This window comes from Periophthalmus magnuspinnatus, chromosome 13 (assembly GCF_009829125.3).
Source record: "Periophthalmus magnuspinnatus isolate fPerMag1 chromosome 13, fPerMag1.2.pri, whole genome shotgun sequence".
Taxonomy (NCBI): Eukaryota; Metazoa; Chordata; class Actinopteri; order Gobiiformes; family Gobiidae; genus Periophthalmus; species Periophthalmus magnuspinnatus.
The window spans coordinates 30,461,963-30,482,935 of record NC_047138.1 but is presented as its reverse complement, the minus strand read 5'-3'; the positions used below and the strand labels follow the sequence as shown (position 1 = coordinate 30,482,935).

At 43.4% G+C, this 20,973-nt stretch overlaps 1 protein-coding gene across 1 annotated transcript; it reads right to left on the bottom strand.

The window, feature by feature from the left end:
* Positions 1-1,760: 1,760 nt before the first annotated feature.
* Positions 1,761-20,721, bottom strand: lhx1a (LIM homeobox 1a). Its single transcript, XM_033977236.2, has 5 exons — positions 20,309-20,721; positions 17,087-17,310; positions 14,988-15,271; positions 9,366-9,531; positions 1,761-2,142 (listed from the first exon to the last, which is right to left on the bottom strand). Exons 1-5 carry the CDS (start codon positions 20,476-20,478, stop codon positions 1,763-1,765), a joined length of 1,224 nt encoding a protein of 407 aa, XP_033833127.1. The 5' UTR covers positions 20,479-20,721; the 3' UTR covers positions 1,761-1,762.
* Positions 20,722-20,973: the final 252 nt, after the last annotated feature.

Genomic DNA, 20,973 nt, shown 5'->3' with positions numbered 1-20,973 from the left:
ACAGGAGGCAGGAGTGTGGGCAGCACAAAGCCTCTTTAGCTCGTCATGTTTACACGTTTGACCTGATTGTTCTTCACAAAAGTCACAAACTCAAACTAACACATGCAGGTTCATTCCTCCTCTTTATTTATACAATCTGCACAAACAGTGGACTCGGGCTCGTAGAACTTAGCCTCAAACAATAAATATTACAAACAATATAAAATATACAGAGACCCAGCCTGGCTCGGCCCAGTTAGACCAACGTACAGTGAATCCAGATCCATGTTACCACGACGACAGCCAATCAGAGACAACACCTTGACCTTTGACCTGTCTACAGACAGTAATACTGTTTAATCTGAGGTTTGGGGGGAGGGGGGTTCCAGACCCTCTCCTCATGCTAATATCTGACAGCACTGTGTAAACCGCGTGTGTCAGACCTGGTTCACGTCGTGTAGTGCAAATCAAATCCTCATTCACATAATAAAACACTCTGGGACATTTGTCCTGACTGAAGCCTCCTCAGGGGGGCGCAGTGCAAAGCTGCACAGGTACACTTTACAGTCCAAACTCAGTGAAGGACTGAGGCGACAAAAGAGCCATCTGAGACGCTCCCAGTGGAGGAAAAATGGCCGCCTCCTCTGGCTTGTCCAAAAGGTCAAAGGTCAGTATGGCAGAGAGGTTTGAGGAACTTCCTGTTTAGTCCGAGGACTCGACAGATCCAGCGCGGCCATCTGTGTAAAGCTAAACCAGTCTTTGACAGTAGCTAACGTAGTACTGTAGACGTACTGTAGAAGTACTGTAGTAGTACTGTAGAAGTACTTTAGTAGTAACCGTAGTAACCGTAGTACTGTAGTAGTGTGTGCACCCCACGGCCGGTGCTCAGAGGGGGCGGTTTGGTCACAGCCCCAGGACAAAAAATCATACAAAACAGACAGCAGGGGGGTCCCAGAGGGGGGTCCCAGAGGGGAGGGGGGCCCAGAGGGGGGTCCCAGAGGGAGGGGGGTCCCACGGGGGAGTCCCAGAGGGGAGGGGGGTCCCTCAGCAGATCAGTCTGTGTAAATCCAGTCTCTCAGGTCGGGCGTTTGAAACGTTGCAAAACACCAAAACACAAGAGAAAGACTCAGTTTTCGCACAAAATGCAAAGCAAAAATAAATAAATAATAAATATGAGGTCACCCAAAAGTAAAGCTCGGTTTGGCCCTGGGTCGTGTTCAAGGAGAGTTTAGAAATCAGACCTGCCATTTGGAAAAGTCTGGAACACGCGAGAATATTTACCAAATGGAATTCTGTCAGGAAATAGAATAAATATATAAATCTGGAACATTTTTGGAACATAAACAGGTGAAAATGTTGGTAGATTTTGGTCAATAAATACTTAAACGCTTCTTCATAAGATTCAACTTTCATTCATGTGGATTTCAGAGCAGAGCTGTCAAAAGTATCGAAAAGCAGACACGAATCGATACTGAAACTAAAAGTGAAAATAGATACTGCAAAAAACTTTCCTCTGACATAAAAAAGTACGATTATTACATTCTGCTCTTCTCTGTGGAATCGGTATCGGTATCGGGTTTTGAGTCAATTCTTTAGTATCGAAACAAAGTTCGAAATTTTAGTATCGTTGACAAAACAGGTTTGCATTTATAAGTCTCTCCTTGTTCACGTATCCCGGGACCGTCGCCCTTCCCCTGCCTGGACCCCCTCTTCCCAAAGTCTATCCGTCCCTCCTCTTCCTCCTCATATTCCGAGTCCCGGTTGAATCCGCGGTATCTCCCGGCTACCACACGGTGCCCTCGCTCATTTCCGAAGGCGGGTGGGAAAGGTGGCTGTTGTATCCGCTGCCGTTCAGGGACAGTGAGGTAAAGGGGGGGCTGGGGCCGAACACTTCCGAGGGGATGCTGTGGAGGGGTCCCGGGATGCCCGGCTCCGGGCTGGGGGAGTCGCCCGGATGGTGGGACATGATCTCGGAGAAACGCTGGACTTCGCTGGAGGGGTGGTGTCCAGGGAGGGGGTGGTCCATGCCTCCCAGGGGCGTGCCGGTGGGGCCGGAGGAGGGCACGAAGGGCAGGTCCACGGGGGTCTGAGCCTGGGACGAGGGGGGCCCCTGGGGGAAGAAGTCGTAGTTCCCTCCTGGGCCGTAGTACTCGCTCTGGTAGTCTGCGGAGAGAGGACAAAATCAGGAGTTAGCCGAGTGGTCAGGCGCAGCGGATATTTGGATTTAGTGGTGGAAATGTTACGCAGTGGGGCTTTAATTTACAGAACTTTTTTTTTATTATTCTAACTTAGTTCACATTGTGTTCAACTCTGAGACAAATATAATGTAATCGTAAATGTTTGAGGCGGATATTTAGTCTGCTGTAAACACACAAGCCCTGTGTTCAACAAAACATCATATATAAATGTACAGGCTCCTGGGGGCCCCCTGGTGTTCTTGGGGCCCTAAGCAGCTGCTCAGTCTGCTCATAGTCTGGACCGGCCCTGGTTTTATATATTTACAGTGTGGAGCGTTTGTTTTAATGTCTTTTTTCTTGATGTTTACTATTTTCTACATTTTACATCAAATATATGACGTAAGATCATAGACTGTGCTGTTTATATAAATGGACTTTACTGTATAACACGGAGCATAAATCGCACTGGAGTATAAGTCGCATCAGCCAAAAAATGCAGAATAATGATGAAAAAAAAACATATTTCACATATAAATACAATCTGAGTATAAGTCGCACCTCCGGCTAAACTGAAAAGAAAAGTGCAACTTATAGTCTGGAAACTACGGTAATGAAATGAAAACGATAGAAAATGTGTTTAATCACTTCTAATATAAAATTATTTTCGTCTATAGAATCATTTTCAAAAAAAGGCAGAAGTTAAATCTGTAAACTGGACAAAAAAGTTGTAGAAGTGAAGACGTTTGGACACTTCTTCAGTTGTGGTCAGATTACTGCTGGACACTGCCTTATATCTGTCTTTCAAACATAAATATACTGATCCAGCGCTCCGACAGTACAGTCCAGTCCAGTACAGTACATATACAGTATAGTACAGTACAGTACAGTACAGTACATATACAGTACAGTACATATACAGTACAGTACCATCCAGTTTGCAGTAAATGCTTCAGAATATATTTGCTGTTTGAACATCTATGGAAACTTATGACATACTGTACATCAGCCCAATTTAACCATTTCATTATATTTACATTTTATATATTTGCACCAGTCACACCGTTTCTTTCAGTGTCTTTTTTCTTGATGTTTACTATTTTCCACATTTTAAAAACACACAGAAGATCAAATATATGAAATAAGATCACAGACTCATCGTTTTGGTCTTAAATGTTCGTATTAACCCTCTACATGATCCTGGGTTTTTTATTTCACTTTTGTGTCTGTAAATCAAGATATGAACATTAAAAACAGACAAATCAGGTCCTTCTTTCCCCGAGGTCGCTCCCGTTAGCGTTAGCAACAGGTTTGATTGACAGCGTTGCTAAGCGCCCGCCCCGATGGTTCATTTCTTTATACAGTTTAAGAGAGAGAAATATGGAATTATTTGGCAAAGAAAACAAGTTAAATACGTCAAATAAATGTGTCTCCAAAAACGGTTTTCACTTCACAGCTGTGGGGTCAAAGGTCAAGAGCGCAAAGCAGAGTTTAAAACAAAAGGTAAACGATATTTTTACGGGGTTTTTTGGGGTTTATTTTTTAAAGTTTTTTCCAAACCTTTGCCTGGTCGTGTTTGAGTTCACATGCAAAAATGTGATAAACCTAAATCTGAACAAAATAAACATCCACGTCACAGCCAATGAGACGAAACGTGACCCCGACGGCAGCTCGCTGATTGGTCGGAGCGGCGTCGATGCGCACAAGTAGGTCAGGCGAACCGCTCCACGTAAACAGGTTTCATTTAAACTTCACACTGTTCAAAACTTCAAAAATAACTTCACGTTTCGGCCCCGGTGATGTTTTTATGTTTTAAACTCAGCAAAATGGCCGCCATGAAGGGCCAGACGTGACTGTAAATATCACTAAATGTAACCGAATGTCGACGTAGACTGTGCCGACCCCGCCTCATAACACAAAAAATGGACAGGTCTTTCTCTTCAAAGCACAAACTTGTCTTCACTTTCACTTTTCTTCCTTCCACGACAACAATTTTCCTCTTCGTGAACATTTTGTGATGATTATTTGCAAATATTTCTCACTTCATTCCTCTCACTTGCTGGGAAAATCTCATTAGTTTATTGTCATTTATAGACTTATTTTAAAATCACAGCCACGCCTTTTAATTTAACTTCCCGCGGGCCACGTAAAATGACGTGGCGGGCCGCGTTTGGCCCCCGGGCCTTGAGTTTGACACACGTGACATAGAGTGACTTGCACCGCCATTTTGAGCCCTGACATCGGAAGCTCGCTCAAATATAAATCTTTCGCCATTTCAGCTCTTGTATATCGGTTTATCTAGTTTGAAATATTTTTATACACATTTCCGTTCATTTTCCAGGATTATAACTTGTTTTTAATCGTCCTGTTTTACGTTTTAATCTGTTACGACCGAATATTTAACCCCACGAATCAAAAAACGCCACATGAATGATGAAAAACTCTTCTCTAAATCTAAACTTTTTGCTCGTACTGCCTCTCAGGGTTGCACCGTGTCGGCACCTTTTGCTTTTCCGAATCGTAAAAAAACTAAAAATCATAGCGTCGTCGTCGTTAGCTACGAGTTTAAAGAGCCAGTACGTGTTTTTTTTCTGCTTGTATTTGAGCCAAACTAGTCCCAGTGCAGATATTTTTAAACGCAGCTCTTCAAAATAAGTCTGAATCGTGCTGTATTTGATGAAAAGTGCTTATAAACTCATCGTGGAGAGTAATTAGGATGTTCTGAATGCAAAAGAGAGGAGGAACTTTGGATTAAACGTAGATGGATTTGGGCTTTTTATCGTATCAGGTATCGGCTTTGAATCTCCTGCACCGGACGATGTTTTGTTTTGGTCGATTTGGTGTCGAGAAAATCCACATAAAGCTTCATGTTAAAACTTTAATACAAAGAGAAGCTGCAGTAAACGTGACACACAGACGTAAAAAAAAAAAAAAGGCTTGTGGTACATTTTTCATGGTTTTAATCAAAATCTGCCCTAAATATCAGCCCAAAAAATTTGAGTTTGGTTTAGAGTTTAGAGTCCTGGTTTAGTCCTGGTTTAGTCCTGGTTTAGTCCTGGTTTAGTTCTGGTTTAGCCCAGGTTTAGTTTCAGATTTAGTGCTGGCTTAGTCCTGGTTCGGTCCTGGTTTAGTCCTGGTTTTATTCCAGGTTTAGTCCAAGTTTAGTCCTTGTCTAGTCCAGGTTTAGTCCTCCTTTAGTCCTGGGTTAGTCCAGTTTTAGTTTCAGGTTTAGTTTCAGATTTTATTTCAGGTTTAGTCCTGGTTTAGTCCAGGTTTAGTTCTCGTTTAGTTCTCGTTTAATCCCTGTTTAGTCCACGTTTAGTCCTGGTTTAGTCCAGGTTTAGTCCAAATTCAGTCCTTGTCTAATCCAGGTTTAGGTTCGTGTTTAGTCCAGGTTCACTTCTGGTTTGGTCCAAGTTTATTCCAGGTTTAGTTCTCATTTAATCCTTGTTTAGTTCAAGTTTAGTCCTGGTTTAGACCTGGTTCAGTCCTGGTTCAGTCCTGGTTTCCAAGTTTAGTTCTTGTTTAGTCCTCTTTTAATCCTGGTTCAGTCCTGGTTTAGTCCTAGCTCAGTCCTGGTTTAGTCCTGGTCCAGTCCTGGTCCAGTCCCGGTTCAGTCCTGGTCCAGGTTCATCCGTTGCTCTTTCATATCGATCCTTCTCTCGTTTTCGTCTCTACAAACTGTTTAAAATGTTCTGTTTTTTCACGTTTTAAGTTTGTAATAATCAGGCGGCACATCCAGCTCCACCTCTGCAGCGACGGAGGGACGAACACGACGACTCTCCTCCGTACGAGCCCCCCCCCCCCACATAAGTCACACCGAGAGCTGCACTTAAATCAAAACTGCGCTCGGGTGGGGAGAACAACGCAGCCACAAAATTAATTAAAATAGCCCCATTTCATCAGCTATTCTACCTACTGAGACATTTTTTTTTTTTTTTTTTTCCAACTCAGCACAAAATTACAACACTCCCTCGTCTTTTTTTAGCTCGAGCGGAGAGGACAAAAGCAGCCCGGCGCGAATGCAATTTGTCTGAAAACGATGAGGATTTTCAAAGCGTTTTTTGAGCCAGTGCAATCATTGAAATGTAAACTAACTCCAGCGTGACGTGCTCAGATGTGTGTGTGTGTGTGTGTGTGTGTGTGCGCGTTACACACACACGAGCGCAGACGAGGTCAACACAACACGGCCCGCTTTTAATTGGATTTTAAAAATGTAACAGCCATAATGTCCAGAGCAAACCAAGTTAAAAATCAGCGCTCCAGAAAGGTCACTAGAGGTCGCTGTGTGTGATTTATAACACTCAACGACAAAAAGGGATTTCATTTTAAACTGTGTATGTTTGTAATTTAATAAAAAAAAATAAAAATATATATCTTGAGTAAATCTTTCATATGTTATCACGACGGAGATGAACGAGTTTCAAAACACGGAGACCAAAGCAAAGTCTCGCCCGGGGTTTTAGATTAGACTTAAATGTGTTCAAAGACGAGGTTTAAAACTGTTAGTGAGGAATTCACACGAGGATCAGCTCTGATGTAGAGTCTGGGTTAGTCCTGGTTTAGTCCTGGTTTAGTCCTGGTTTAGTCCCGGTTTAGTCCTGGTTTAGTCCTGGTTTAGTCCTGGTTTAGTCCTGGTTTAGTCCTGGTTCCGTCCCGGTTCAGTCCTGGTTCCGTCCTGGTTTAGTCCTGGTTTAGCCCTGGTTTAGCCCTGGTTTCGTCCTGGTTTAGCCTTGGTTTAGTCCTGGTTTAGTCCCGGTTTAGTCCCGGTTTAGTCCTGGTTCCGTCCTGGTTTAGCCCTGGTTTAGTCCTGGTTTAGTCCTGGTTTAGTCCCGATTTAGTCCTGGTTCAGTCCTGGTTTAGTCCCGGTTTAGTCCCGGTTTAGTCCCGGTTTAGTCCCGGTTTAGTCCTGGTTTAGTCCTGGTTTGGTCTTGTTTTAGTCCTGGTTCAGTCCTGGTTTAGTCCTGGTTTAGCCCTGGTTCGGTCCTGGTTTAGTCCTGGTTCCGTCCTGGTTCAGTCCTGGTTCAGTCCTAGTTCAGTCCTGGTTTAGTCCTGGTTTAGTCCTGGTTTAGTCCTGGTTTAGTCCTGGTTTAGTCCTGGTTTAGTCCTGGTTTAGTCCCGGTTTAGTCCTGGTTTAGTCCTGGTTTGGTCTTGTTTTAGTCCTGGTTCAGTCCTGGTTTAGTCCTGGTTTAGCCCTGGTTCGGTCCTGGTTTAGTCCTGGTTCCGTCCTGGTTCAGTCCTGGTTCAGTCCTAGTTCAGTCCTGGTTTAGTCCTGGTCTAGTCCTGGTTTAGTCCTGGTTTAGTCCTGTTTTAGTCCTGTTGTGTATTTGTACATGTGATTAAACTGTAATATGTGTTAAATCCAGTTGTGTATTTTTTTTTACTCACTGTGTTAAAAATATTTGAGCCGACAAAGTTTCAAAGGTCCAGATCCTAAAAATACTTTTTTCGTAAATGAATCAGTAAAATAAATTTGTAAGTTGAGAATTTTGAGTTCACTTCCTGCACACACCTCAGTTTATCACACACACACACACACACACCCCAGTTGATAACACACACACACCTCAGTTTATCACACACACACACACACACCCCAGTTGATAACACACACACACCTCAGTTTATCACACACACACACACACACCTCAGTTTATAACACACACACTCATCACACATACACACACACACACACACACCCCACCTCAGTTTATAACACACACACACACCTCAGTTTGTCACACACAAAATTAAAATCATGAATTGCTCTGATTCTCATCTAAAACCCACAGAAAGTCTAAATCATCACTTTATTCACTTTATTCACTTTATTCACTATGTTCACTAGACTCACATATCGTCCAGACCTTTGTACTTTAGGCCTCAGTATTTCTCATGAGGCCTTTTTCTTATTATTTTTGTTGTATGTTCAGATTTGAGCTGTGGAGAGTTGAAAAAGTCACTTCTGAGTTTCATTTCTGCTTCATTCTGTTCGGTCCATGTTGCAGCTCAGGCCTTTTAATGAGACGGTCTGTTTAAAAAAGCTTTAGTGGGATTTTTGTGCATTATTGTTATTGCATCAGTGACGTTACGTTAGTTTCATAGAGCGATCGAACTTCAAAATGTGTAACTGTGACAGGCCCAGACGGACGAGACGCCAGATTCATGAGATTAAGACCAGATGAGATTTTGACATATCATTTTATAACACATAAACGCTTACAGTATCACTATTTTTGATTTATTTAATTTTATGTTATTTATTTATTTTTATTTTTTTATATTTATTTTTTTAATATATTTAATTTATGTATTATTATTATTATTATTATTATTATTATTATTATTATTATTATTATTATATTAAATGTTTATGGTATCACTATTTTTTATTTATTTAATTTTATGTTATTTATTTATTTATGTATTAATATTTATTTTTTATTTTTTTATATATTTTATTTTTTATTTTTTATTATTATTCCATTTTATATTTTTGTTCACTGCTCTTCTGAACTACAGCGTCTCACGTAACATAACTCTGCAGCTCTTAGACGCGTAAACGAGGGAAGGTCATTTTTCTCACATGTGTAACTTGATTTCGCAAGATTTTGTGGAGCGAGATCTTGTCCCATCTTTATAATTTAATTAAATGCACCGTCGTCCAACTGTTTCATTACCGTTTCCTGTGGCTCGGTTTGCACAAAAATGTGTCTTGGTCAGTTCAGATTTGTTGCATGAACAGCTCTGGAGGTCAAAACATGTCTGCGTCTAATTAAAAAGCGTTTGTGTTAGCATGCTAGCTGTCATTAGCTTTAGTGACACGGCAAAACTCCGCACTCGTCTCTGAGAGCTGCAAACATCGCTTATAAACTCATCCTGGTGAATAACTATGATGTTCCAAATGCATAAGGTCAGTGAGGAGGAACTTTGAGCCACTGCAAACGGTTTAAAACACATATGTCAAACTCAGGCCCGGGGGGCAAATCTGGCCCACGGTGTGATAATATTTGGCCCGTGAGATCATATCAAATGCACCACTAATACTACAAATCCCAGAATGCTTTGCTAGCGTGTTTGACACTCCTGGTTTAACATGAACTACTTTTGTTTTTTCAGACGGTAAAACTCAACACCATCCTTAAACGCCGTCCTTTTCTCCGTCCTAATGCCCCGCCCCACCCTCCGCACCCGCAGCGTTCCCGGACTCACCTCCGTAGTAGGAGAAGGGCCCGTTCGGGATGAGTTCTCCGGGCTCCAGACGGTCCACCAGGGTCCTCATTCGTCGGGGGCTCCTGAAGAAGGCGTGTCTCCGAGCCCCTAGCGCGCTCAGCTGTTTCATCCTCCGCTCCTTGGACCTCCTGTTCTGGAACCACACCTGCAACGCACAGACGCCGATATCACGTTAGCAGGAGAACAAGGCTAGCGTAGAGACAGATCAGATTGACATCATATTAAAAGGGGTGGAGCTAGCTTCTGAAATTTTTGAAAAGCGCTTATAAACTCATCGTAAAAAAATCAGGTACGGCACTTTTAAACGGTTGTTACGCAGTCATTCTCAGGCAAGTGGAGGGAAGTGTCTTGCCCAAGGACACAACGGAGGGACGGTTGGATCAGCGGGATAGCGTCAGTCGCCCGAGTTTCAGAAAGAGGCTGTAGATTGCGTCAAACAGTCGCTTTGGGGCTGATTGACAGAAAAAAAACAACAACCACCACATCACTCACATTCGTAAAGTGGTGAAGTGTCTTGCTCAAGGGCATCGCAATATGTTCTTACTGCTTGTATCAGAGATTGAACCTTCAAGCTGAGTCAAGCTTTCTGACAGAATTTTAAAATGGAACAAACAGTGAGTTAAAACATGGAAAAAAAATTTAAATGATTTTTTTTAGTTTTGTGACGTTTTCAAGGCAAAACAACATCTGGCTGGAGAAGGATTTGAACCATCAACCTCAAAAATCAAAATGCTGATGACAGTTTGAACGACACTAGACTGTTATGTTTACGATTCTGCTAAAAAAAACCCAAAACGAAAAACAAAAAAAACAAACAACTAATTTCTGCTAATTTGACAGTTTTGTTGACGTTCATGATGTCACTTCCTGGTTTATGATGTCACTTCCTGAAGTTTCTAACGTCGCTTCCTCAGGCAGCAGATGTGACATACGTAGAGGTAAGTCCGAAACTGTTACCGTAGCAACCGTAACGTAAACAAGGCCCAACAAACGTGTCTAAATTACGCGAGTAGTTACGGCAGCGGGAGGGATTCTGTTTCACAACTAGCGCTACTAGCATCTAGCGCTACTTCCTGTATTTTCGCACTTTAAACATATCACCAAACAACTCCTACACATTTCATTTCATAATAACGTTGTTTATTCTTAAGCGCACGCAGCGTATCCTCAAACATGTTTAGACACACGCGTGAGGCCGTATGCTAGCTCAGCGCCGGGTGGATGGACGCGGCGCTTACTAAACAACGGCGCGTTCTATAGCAGAGTAAACACACGGACAAACATTAAATATGCTAATAAAGCCCGGCGTAAACTGCACTCCTCATAGACCGCTCTGTAATTAGGTCCTGTTTGCTTTGGCACCTGCTCTGCACCGGACCCATTATGAGAGTAAACAACGTGTGTGTGTGTGTGTGTGTGCGGGGGTGTGTGGGGGTGTGTGTGTGTGTGCGTGCGTGTGTGTGCGTGCGTGTGTGTGATGAGGCTGTGACGGTGCATATCAATCCACCGGGAAAGTAGTACCCCCCTCAAACTACCACGCTACAGCCTTTACTTAAAAAAAATCAAATGTAAAAATGAACTTAACATTTAGATTTAACTTGTTTTGGCACGTTTACGTCAGTTTAAATAAAGCTACACTGTGTAACTTTTCTCGTCGAGGCTACGCTACCCGCTCGTCCCCGCGGAAATGTGCTCGTTCTGCCTGGATTTACGATTTCGATTTGAGCTGCGTTGACAGTTTACGTGCGTTTAGCGGTCTGATTCTAAAGGAGCACTACGTGACTTTTCGAGCGGGGAGTGCGCTACCTGTTTGTCTCCATGGCGATGTTATTGCCTTGCCTGTAATGTATCGCAGTGCGGCGTTAAACTCATCTACTTCGGATTTATTCAATTGTGGATGTTTCTTTTGCGTAAGAACACTTTATAAAACATGCTTTCTTAATGTGGGCGGCTCGCTTCTCCACGGATCTGACTGGTATTTTGGCCTTGAGATAGCTAGGGGAAAAAAATGAATCTAAGTTATGCCACACAACCGCTACTTTGACGGCTATGCTAGCAAATGTTCATTTTTGACAATATATATATTTTCACAATCAGGTTAGCGTTAGCATTAGCATTAGCATTAGGAACAGTTAATTTGTTTAAGGTTAGCGCGTGGGGACAGATTAACCACTGGAGACGGCTACGTTTAAAGCAAATAAATAGCGTCGCCATGGAAACGAGCGCGTTCGAGAAGCAGTCTGTAAAAGTTACAGTGTGCATCTTTAGCAATCCTCTTTCCAAACTGTTTTTTTTTAATATATTTTTGTTAATAAAGAACCATTTTCTTACTCAAATGAACTGTCTTTTTGTTGTTTTCACGCTTTTTTTTCATTATTTCAAGGTTAAATTTCTCATTCTGGTCAGATTTACGACTAAAACGGCAAAAAATCACAACCTCAGAATATTGTCCACATAATCTTAAAAACGACGCCGCTCAAAAAACTCCCTCCGTGTTTACTCAAATCCATTTAAAATCCTGGTCTTTTGAACGTGGCGTTGTGCCGTGCGGTGGTAATCTTTAAAGTCCTCATTGACTTTGGCTGGAGCGGGGGCTTCCCTCTCAAATGAATTCTTAATAGAGGGGCTGTTACCGATATTAGCGGCTCTGGGAGGTTATCATTTGCTAATCTATAGAGCGGCTTGTTTTAATTGCACCCTTCCTCTGCCTCATACATATTACAGATACTTTTCTCTCCTTATCGCTATACATCTGCGCCGCTACGCTAACCCCGCTACCTCAGATCTGCCCCCGCTAGGCCTAATCCCTATTACGGGCATTAGCGACAGGGACAGTGGGCTAAAGGCGCTAAATAAAAAGCTAAAATATAAGAATAAGCATATACACAGCTTATCCGCGTATCTAGAGTGGCTAATGTAATTTAGCCCGTAGCTAGTTAGCGAAATACAGGATAACGGAGAATACTAGAGGCCTGTGCGTGCTCGCGACTGTAAACGGCGGGGAAACAAAGAGCGGGATGGACGTGGGGAAGCTGGAGAGGGTATAGATTGACCCGGTGTTTCGTACTCTTGAACAGAAGGGGGCGCTACATCATAAAAAAGTCTAGTTAAAGCAAAAAAAAAATTTAAAATATTAACCTTAGGCCTGCATTAAAACCATAGTGACGCGTTATCATTGGTGCATTTATTTTTAAGGCACTTCCGGGACCTTTTGCTTTGACCACTCATGATTTTAATCTCATTTATGGTGAAAACTTTGGAAATTGTTATTATTTAAAACATCTGCTGCCTGTTCTTAGCACAAAACGTGTTCATGTTACACATATATAAACACGTTATATAATTTTAAATGTTTTTCAGCTTAAATCGGTGAAGACGAACACACAACGGCCCCCGAGAGGAACTGAACTGGAGGCCCCAGATTCTCAAGACTTGTGACTTTTGCGCCAAAAACAACAGCTCCGTTTACTCGACTAAATTAAATCTCGACATTACGTTTTCATTTAGCAAAAAAACCCAAAAAACAAAACACCATTTTCCAAAAAAACAAACACTTGAACACTCTGGATAAGGTCTGTTTCTGTCTCATTCTCACACACATTCCAGCCCTGCTACTTTAAAGCTGCACTGTGTAACTTTCATGAGCGTGTGTGAGATCTGGAGATTATTCCTGTGCCTGGAATGTTCCACAATTTGGCATAAAACGTGTCTGTTTTGGCTGTATTCAACTGCAGGTGTTTGTTTTATTGCAAAAAAACCCCACACATTGTAACACATTATTAACATAAGTGGCTCGCCTTTCCATAGATCTAACCTGTAACGTGACCCGGCAGGATCACGCTCATGAAGACAGCTAAATTTAACGCTTTCTTTCTTTATTTGTTCTTTATTTGTACAAATTCAAGCAATATGGAACATTCCAAGCATAGAAATGTAATCTCCATGGAAACAATCAGGGGGCGGATCTTAACGAGGAAAGTTAATTTTTATATTTTGACTGGTTTTAATTATTTATTTATTTTTTTTTTGTTTTGTTTTGTTTAAATAAGGAGAATTGTTTTACCCATCCTAATTGTATTTTTAAATGAAACTTAAAACTTAAACTTATTTCCGGTCCGTGACATGCGCGCGTGCCTTGTGCCCTCGCGCGCAGTAATCACGCAAATACTGAATAAACTGATACTTCATAATCGCGCGCGTTTGCCTCGTGTCACTGGGGTGTTTTCGCGGTGGTCCTTGTTTAAACCGGGGCGCTGCTGCTGTAATCCAAACCGCCTGAGCCTCTCGTCTTTTCCACTTGGCTGAAAACGCACAGCGGCAGCGCGACTCGTGCCAAACCTCTCCACGCGCGCGCACCCCCCCTCCTCCTCCTCCTTCCCGCGCGCTCCCCGTGCTCCCAGCAGCCCCCCCCGCGCCAGTTGGCTGTTGACTTCACCCTCCACGGAGAGCTCGCGCCAAGAACGAGGGGTGAAGACAAAAACAAGCCGTATAAATGACCCCCCGCTTCCAAATCAAGCGCCATCTTTGCGCCAAATCCGGTGGTTTTGTGGGTAAACGGAGAGCGCGCGGTGTAAATGGTTTGTCTATGCTGGCGGTGGGTGGGCATTTGCGGGGGGGAGGGGGGTTGGTGGGTGCGCGAACCCCTCCCCTCCCTCCCCCCGGTGGGCACGAGGCCTCCCCGGTCACGGCAGTCTGGCAGCTTGGCAGGAGACACGTTTAACATAAAATATAAGCTGTTACATCACACCTTTTTAATGGGCGTAAAGTGAGAGCGCGCGATGACAACCCCCTTTCGCGCGAGCCCCCCTCCCCCCTCCCCCTCCACGTGCAATTATTTTAGTCATCATTTTGGACGTGGGTGCATAGACGTCGCCATGCCCCGGGTTGGAACGAGAACACGTCAAGTTTGGCTGTGGTTAAAGCTGCAGTGCGCACAGAGGCGTTAACATCACGTGGATACAGCATTGGAACAAACAGGCTATTTTCCCTCTAATATTATTTATCTGCAGAGATTTTCTGATTTCAAACAAGTTACTATTTTCCTAAAAAGTCCTGGGATAGTTTAAAAGAGCAGATACATCTTTGGGGAACCACCATTTTTTAAAATAAACGTATGCGTAATTGTGTGAAAACGTCATTACGCACGGGTATGTCCATTTTTACAGACGGATCTAAGCATCTAAGGCCTAACAGGGAGATATTTAACACTGAGGAGATGCGCCAGAAACTAGAAAATATATAAATTTAATCTAACCTAACATAGATTGCGTTTAGTTTTGGAGAGACACACTGCGTAAATGCGTAAACGCGTAAAGGCCCAAAGTTGGCACATACTTTACGCAAGGTGTTGTAATAATTTCCATTTCCTTGTTTTTTTGTTTTTACGTTTTTATCACGTTTACTTGTGGTTTTTGTGGGTGAATAAATAAACAATAAGACAAAAGGGTTAGTCTATCTCGTTTAAACTCACGCATATATCCAAATTTGACCTTCTGTGCGTAATTTTTGGCGTATTACTGATTGTGGTTTACTCTCATCTTGATGCAAAGATCTGAAGTGTTTCTTAGTGTTGTTATTGGGTTCTTTAAAGGTGATTTTTACCTGAATGACCCGCATGTTGAGCCCGGTCTCTTGGGCCAGCTGTTCCCTGATGTGTCTGGTGGGTTTGGGCGTAGCAGCGAACGCGGCTTTGAGCGTCTCCAGCTGCTTGGCTTTGATGGTGGTCCGCGGGCCTCGCCTCTTCCCGCCCAGGTTTTGGTCGTCGTTCTCGTTGTTGACCGTCTCTTTGTCGGACAGCGCCGCTATCTCCGTGTCCTTTAGCACCACGTCGTCCTGTAGCGGGTCCTGGGAGTCCGGGGAGAGGCTGGGGTCGCTGCACGCGGTCACTGGGGAAGGAAAGACACAAAAAAAAAAAAAAAAAGGAGGAGAGTCAGCGGCGGTACGTGGGGTTTTAGATGGAGAGTGCCCTGAATGTGCGTCATAAAATCAATCAGATGTGAGAAATTATAAGTATGACAAGCCTCGTGCCTGCGCTGATGTACTGGTCAATTAAAGACGCATGACCTTTAACCCGGAGCCAGTGACGCAAGGGTCATAAAAGCATTACGCATAACTCTTGATCACATTCACACGACATTTTACACTTTAAAGTTGATTTCGCGCAAGTTTGGACATCATCTCCGCGCTAAGAAAACCAAACTTGGTATTTTTGAAAACCTTACGTTGGTCAGTGAGGTTTTTGTAATGTGCGTAAAACACGTTTATACAAAAAACACACACATGGCGACTATTTTTAGAACAATTATATTTATCTTGGTTAAAAACATTAGGGAAAGTGGATTTGGGAGGCGTCATTTAGGCCACGTTGCTTTTGGAGTTTTAAAAGATGTTATCCAAAGATAGGCCTTTACTGCGCTTTTACGCACAGAACGAAATTATGATCTGAGCCAAACTAGATCCATGTTTCAAATGCTGTATTCGTCTGTAGGTGATTCTTAGCTCATTTTTATATTGGTTTGTACGTTTTTTTTGTCTCATTTAAAAGAAACAGCACAGTGGACACGGATATTTCAAGAAATTATAGTCTAAAAAACACCGGGAACACATTTAATAACCGGTATTTGTAAGATATTTTTGAGTTTTCTACATTTATTTGAAAGGCTTTACGCACACAGGTCTTATTTGCGCAATACTCTTTGGAAATAAGACGCAACCATCCCGTGATCCAAACCTGCGCTTTTGTCATTTCGCTGTAAATAACATTATAATGACAATTCGCTAAACTTTAACCTCGTTTCTCTTCCGTTATAGTGATTTTACGCACGACTTTAGGCCTGCGTTTAAAACCCCTGAACGCGTTGTGGGATTGTCCCAGTAACGCGCGGGCCTGCACGTGGCGTTATTCCAAATATTGGAGCAAATTAGCGGCGCGCACAAAGACATAAGCGGCGCATTGTTGTTCAGGCGCCCGTGGAAATGAAGCCTCCGCGGGACTGAACGCGTCACATCCATCACAATTTACCTCCACGTGCACGCGCTCTGTCCAAACACACACACAGACACACACGTACACGCACAGACACACACGCGCGCGCTCTGGGTCTGTCGGTTTTCACGTTGTCCCGGGTTCGTCCCTCTCTCAGACGGGAGCAGGTGTCAGTGCGCTCTTATCGATTATATGGAATTTCCAGCAGAAAACCCCAAAATGAAACCCACAAACGCTGAACCGCCTCGTTTATATTTATGACAAGGTTAATTATCCCGCTATATTTACTCAAACACAACATCACACGCGCGTATTAACAATTAGCGCGTTCCCAGGCCTTAATTTTAATTAAACCAACACAAAAACACACTGGAAGAATCGTAAAAAAATGGCATTTGTTACCCCGTGGTGTAAGAGTAGAGCGAAGCAGAATTCTAAGCAACACAAAAGGCAAATTTATGAGGAGGATTGCGTTAATAAACCCTGATTTCGTAGTCAAAGTGTTTAAAGTCATTTTTATATTGTGGTTTCGTGCGTAAATGGAAGCTCTATGTTCTCGGACAATCAGAAAGAGTTGATTTACAGCAAAAACACGCACAGACCAGCGAGCTAAATCAGGTTATTTATTTAGACAATTGCTGCTGTTCTGTTTTTCTAACCAAAAACTTACTCTATTCGCCAACAACAAAAGTGTGTGGCGCGCCTTGGCACGTACCTGAGAGGAGGTTGGTGTCCTTCACCGAGGCGTTGCTTAGGTAGTCTTCTTTGCACACGAACTTGTTCTCGTCGATAATGTAGAGCTCCTCACCCGTGGACAGCTGCTTATTGCACATCATACACGTGAAGCAGTTCAGGTGGAACACTTTGCTCCGGGCGCGGCGGACCAGGTCGTTTGGAGAGATGCCCTGCGCGCACCCGCCGCACTTGGTTCCGAAGCGCCTGGGAAGAAAGAGACGGAAGGAAGACACAGTTAGAAGAAGCTACAGTTAGAAGAAACCTGGTTAGAAGAAGTTAGGTTAGATTAATCCTGGTTTAGAAGAAGCCTGGTTTAGAAAAAAAAGCCTGGTGACGGCGCACGGGCATCATTACGCGTGCCAAAATACAATGCGTAAGTGGCAAATTTTCACATTTATTTCCCTTATACCCCTTTGCAAATCTCAAAACACGTATCATAACTGTTCTAAACATTCTCACGTATTTATACACAATCCTACACAATTCTACGAGGACGCCCAGGGGCTATAAAGGTACAGTGTGTTGCCCAAGAGCACAACAACAGAACGCACTTCACGTATGGAAGCGTGGAGAGATCATATGGGTAAAAGTACGTGTCCAGTGAACTATAACAGAGGCACAATCGAATTATTAACCAAAGAAAAAAGGCTAAACGTGCGCTGGGTGATGGCCTATATATGTATATTTTTACAAAAACACCAATTGCGTTTGTTATAAGGACATGGTGTCACTCAAATGCTTAAGAAATGAGTACATGAGTGTGCGTAAAACTTACATAAAACTATACAAAGACAGATTTGAACATTACCAGGTCTGCCATGTGTAAATAAAATCATTAATTACATGAAAACAACCACATTAAAAGGTGCGTGGCATCGCCAGAGCAGAGAATGAACACGAAACCCGCACTTTTAAATAAGTACAAGAGCATTTGGAGATTTGAACTCGAGAGGAGCGCGGATGGTAAACGGGCCCAGATGGCGCACAGTGTATTTAAGACTAAATGGAGCTCGTTAATGCGCAGAAACAACCCGCTCTTGAAAGAAGCAGCTCTGACGCATACACGCATTTGTGCACGAGATTCACGATACATAACCCGGTGTTTAGCGAGGACACGGGCAGGGAAATGGCCTCTTAGCTCAAATGATATAATACAGACAATATACAGTGAACATAATTGTGATGCAGATTTGAATAATACAGAGGGCGTCGTGCGTAATTTTGAAACCAACGGATATTTACGCATTTGGAAATTTGTTCTTTTTTTTTTTTTTTATAACGCGATTTGACCAAACTTGGACAACAACAATTACAAATACAAATGCTGCAAAGTGACTGTTACGCCTCGTGTTAGTTTCGTCCTGTTTATTTCCACACAGCCATCCCCAAAAAATCAACTCAACTAAACTTGGAGATGTATTTTACGCACGGGCTTTATTTGCGTAACGGAACGAACCAGCCCTGAGTCCCGAGCTGGTTAAGTTATGTTGATGTCAGATTGATTGAGGACAAACTCTAGTGCATAATGTGTTTGTCCAGTGATCTACAGCACCTTTTGTTGGGTAAAATAATAGCTTTTCATTGTAATCCAGCCTCCTTCGCCTCAGTTGGAGCTGTCGCACTTTCACCGCTCTCCTTTTTGGTTTATACATATTTTTTTTAGCAACTACTCCAGTCCTTAAATCTGTCTGTACTTTATCTGTGTATTATGTCGCGCGTCGCCGGTGGCTGTGCGTCCATCACCGGTGCTCGTGATGTGTATTGGCTCGCGCGGGGCTGTGATTGCTTTGTCTGGAGCTGATCTTCGCTGGTTTATTCAAATCCACTTATCGCCTGCTCCTCAGCCGGACTGTCAAACCGCGCTCGCCTTTGGCCCCTGGACCCGAGTCACCCTCCACGCCTTAAGTGTCATTTCCTCGCTTGTGCTAACGAAGCGCCCCCTCCCGCTGCGGCCAGGCGCACGTGTCTTTAATGTTAGGGCCCTCGCGCTTTGTCCGGCGCTTTGCATGAGAATCCAAATTAACAAGCTTTTAATTACGTGCTGCTAATCAAAGCTCAGGCCTGGTTGGAGCTCGTTCACGCCTCCGGGCTCCAGTCCACATCGAAATAAACACAAGAAAAGCACAAAGAAACACGGAGTGACCACCGAGTGACCACAGAGTGACCACAGAGTGACCACAGAGTGACCACAGAGTGACCACAGAGTGACCACAGAGTGACCACAGAGTGACCACAGAGGGACCAGGAGAACGCAGCGCTGAGGCTCAAATCAAACACAACTCCCCTGATCACACCAGCCATTTACAACAAACTGGGAAATAAAAAGCACAGACTCTTTCTAAACCAGCATAAAATCAAATAAATATAAAATGACTGTCGTTTTGTCCAGTTTCATTTTGTTCATGATAAAATAAAATGACACGTGAATGATCTGAGTCCATGTGGAGCAGAGGTCAGCGGGGACCCCATTGTTCAGTCTGCTGCTGTTCTCTTTATGTTCAGCCTCATTTTGTCATTACTATTTCTCATTACTATTGTAAATTAATTCACATATTTGTGATTTCAAACCGTATCGTCGTTGTAACAGATAAATATTTGTAAAATGTTAAAACAATCCAAAGGACTTCAGTGTAAATGGCCTAATTTACACAATGGAGCGCGCGCTGAGACACATGTTTGTGCAGCTCCATCAGGACTGACATTTTATTTAAATATATTAAATATATATTTCAGATTTTAAACTGGGAATTTAACATAAGATTTAAGATTGTGTATTTCTGCATTTTTGTATTTCATATTATATAAATATCATACTGACCCGGAAAAGAGCAACAGTAAAATACAAAAGTGAATTAATACTGAATAAAATACAGAATATGATGTTATACTTTAATGTTGTTATTATATTAAATCTAAACGTTAAAACTAATATTTACTGATATTTTCTTGTGCGTAAATGCGTCTGGAAATGTTCAGAAAATATTTAGAAATTATTGTAAATTTAAAACTGTTTGTTTTTTGCATCATAAATGAAAGACACTAAATTCTATTTGTACAGAAATGTATTAAAGACTAAAGGTGTCCCCGGGTCCACGGCTCCTCTGACCCTCCGCTCCCTGTGTCCTCCCTGTTTCACTCTGTTTCATTCTGTTTCTTTCTGTTTCAAACCGGTCACTGGCACTGCTCCTGTGCGCGCGCTTACCTAAAGAAATCATTTTTGCAGTAGAGTCTCCCCTCTCGAGAGAAGCACTTCTCTGTGAGGTTGCACTTGCACTCGCAGCACTGCACGCACTTCACGTGCCAGGCTCTGTCCAGCACGTTCAGGAGGAAGCGGTCCAGGATAGGCCTCTCGCAGCCGGCGCAGTGGACCATGGCTCCGGGCTTCACGCTCTGCGCCCCACACTGAACACGTACCGCGGACTATGCCCTCAGCGCCGGGGGAAAGGGCATGGACCGAGAGTGTGCGCTGCTGTGTCCGGCCAAAGACCCTCCAGCCGCGGCTCCGTGCGCCAGACGAGCCCAGTCACAGCGCCACGGGGTAAAACCGCTCCAAGAAGCAGCCCGTCCTGCGCCGCTGCGTAAACAAACAAAAGAAGAAAACGACAAGTCCTTTTTCTGGTCCTTTTTTTGGTCCAAAAGAGGCGCCTCGAGTCCGGCGTGAGGCTCAGCTCGTGGCGCTGTCTGCTCCGCTTTGGCGCATCGGCCGGAGAGGAGCGCGAGGTGCCAGTCAGTGCGCGGGTCAGACGCGTTCAGGGCACAGCTGTCACGCAACAAGACACGCACGCGCCCGGGGATAACGCAGTGGGCTCTGACATGGCACCAAATCCAACCCAGAAAGAACCCGGAGACAAAAACAAAACACGAAAC

Bases quoted from the DNA above. Each gene is read 5' to 3' on its own strand.
- lhx1a (XM_033977236.2), bottom strand. From the start codon at position 20,478: ATGGTCCACTGCGCCGGCTGCGAGAGGCCTATCCTGGACCGCTTCCTC. The intron at 17,311-20,308 runs GTAAGCGCGCGC...CTTTCTTCCCAG, and splicing joins TGCAAAAATGATTTCTTTAG to GCGCTTCGGAACCAAGTGCG. The intron at 9,532-14,987 runs GTAAAAATCACC...TGTGCGTTGCAG, and splicing joins TCAACATGCGGGTCATTCAG to GTGTGGTTCCAGAACAGGAG.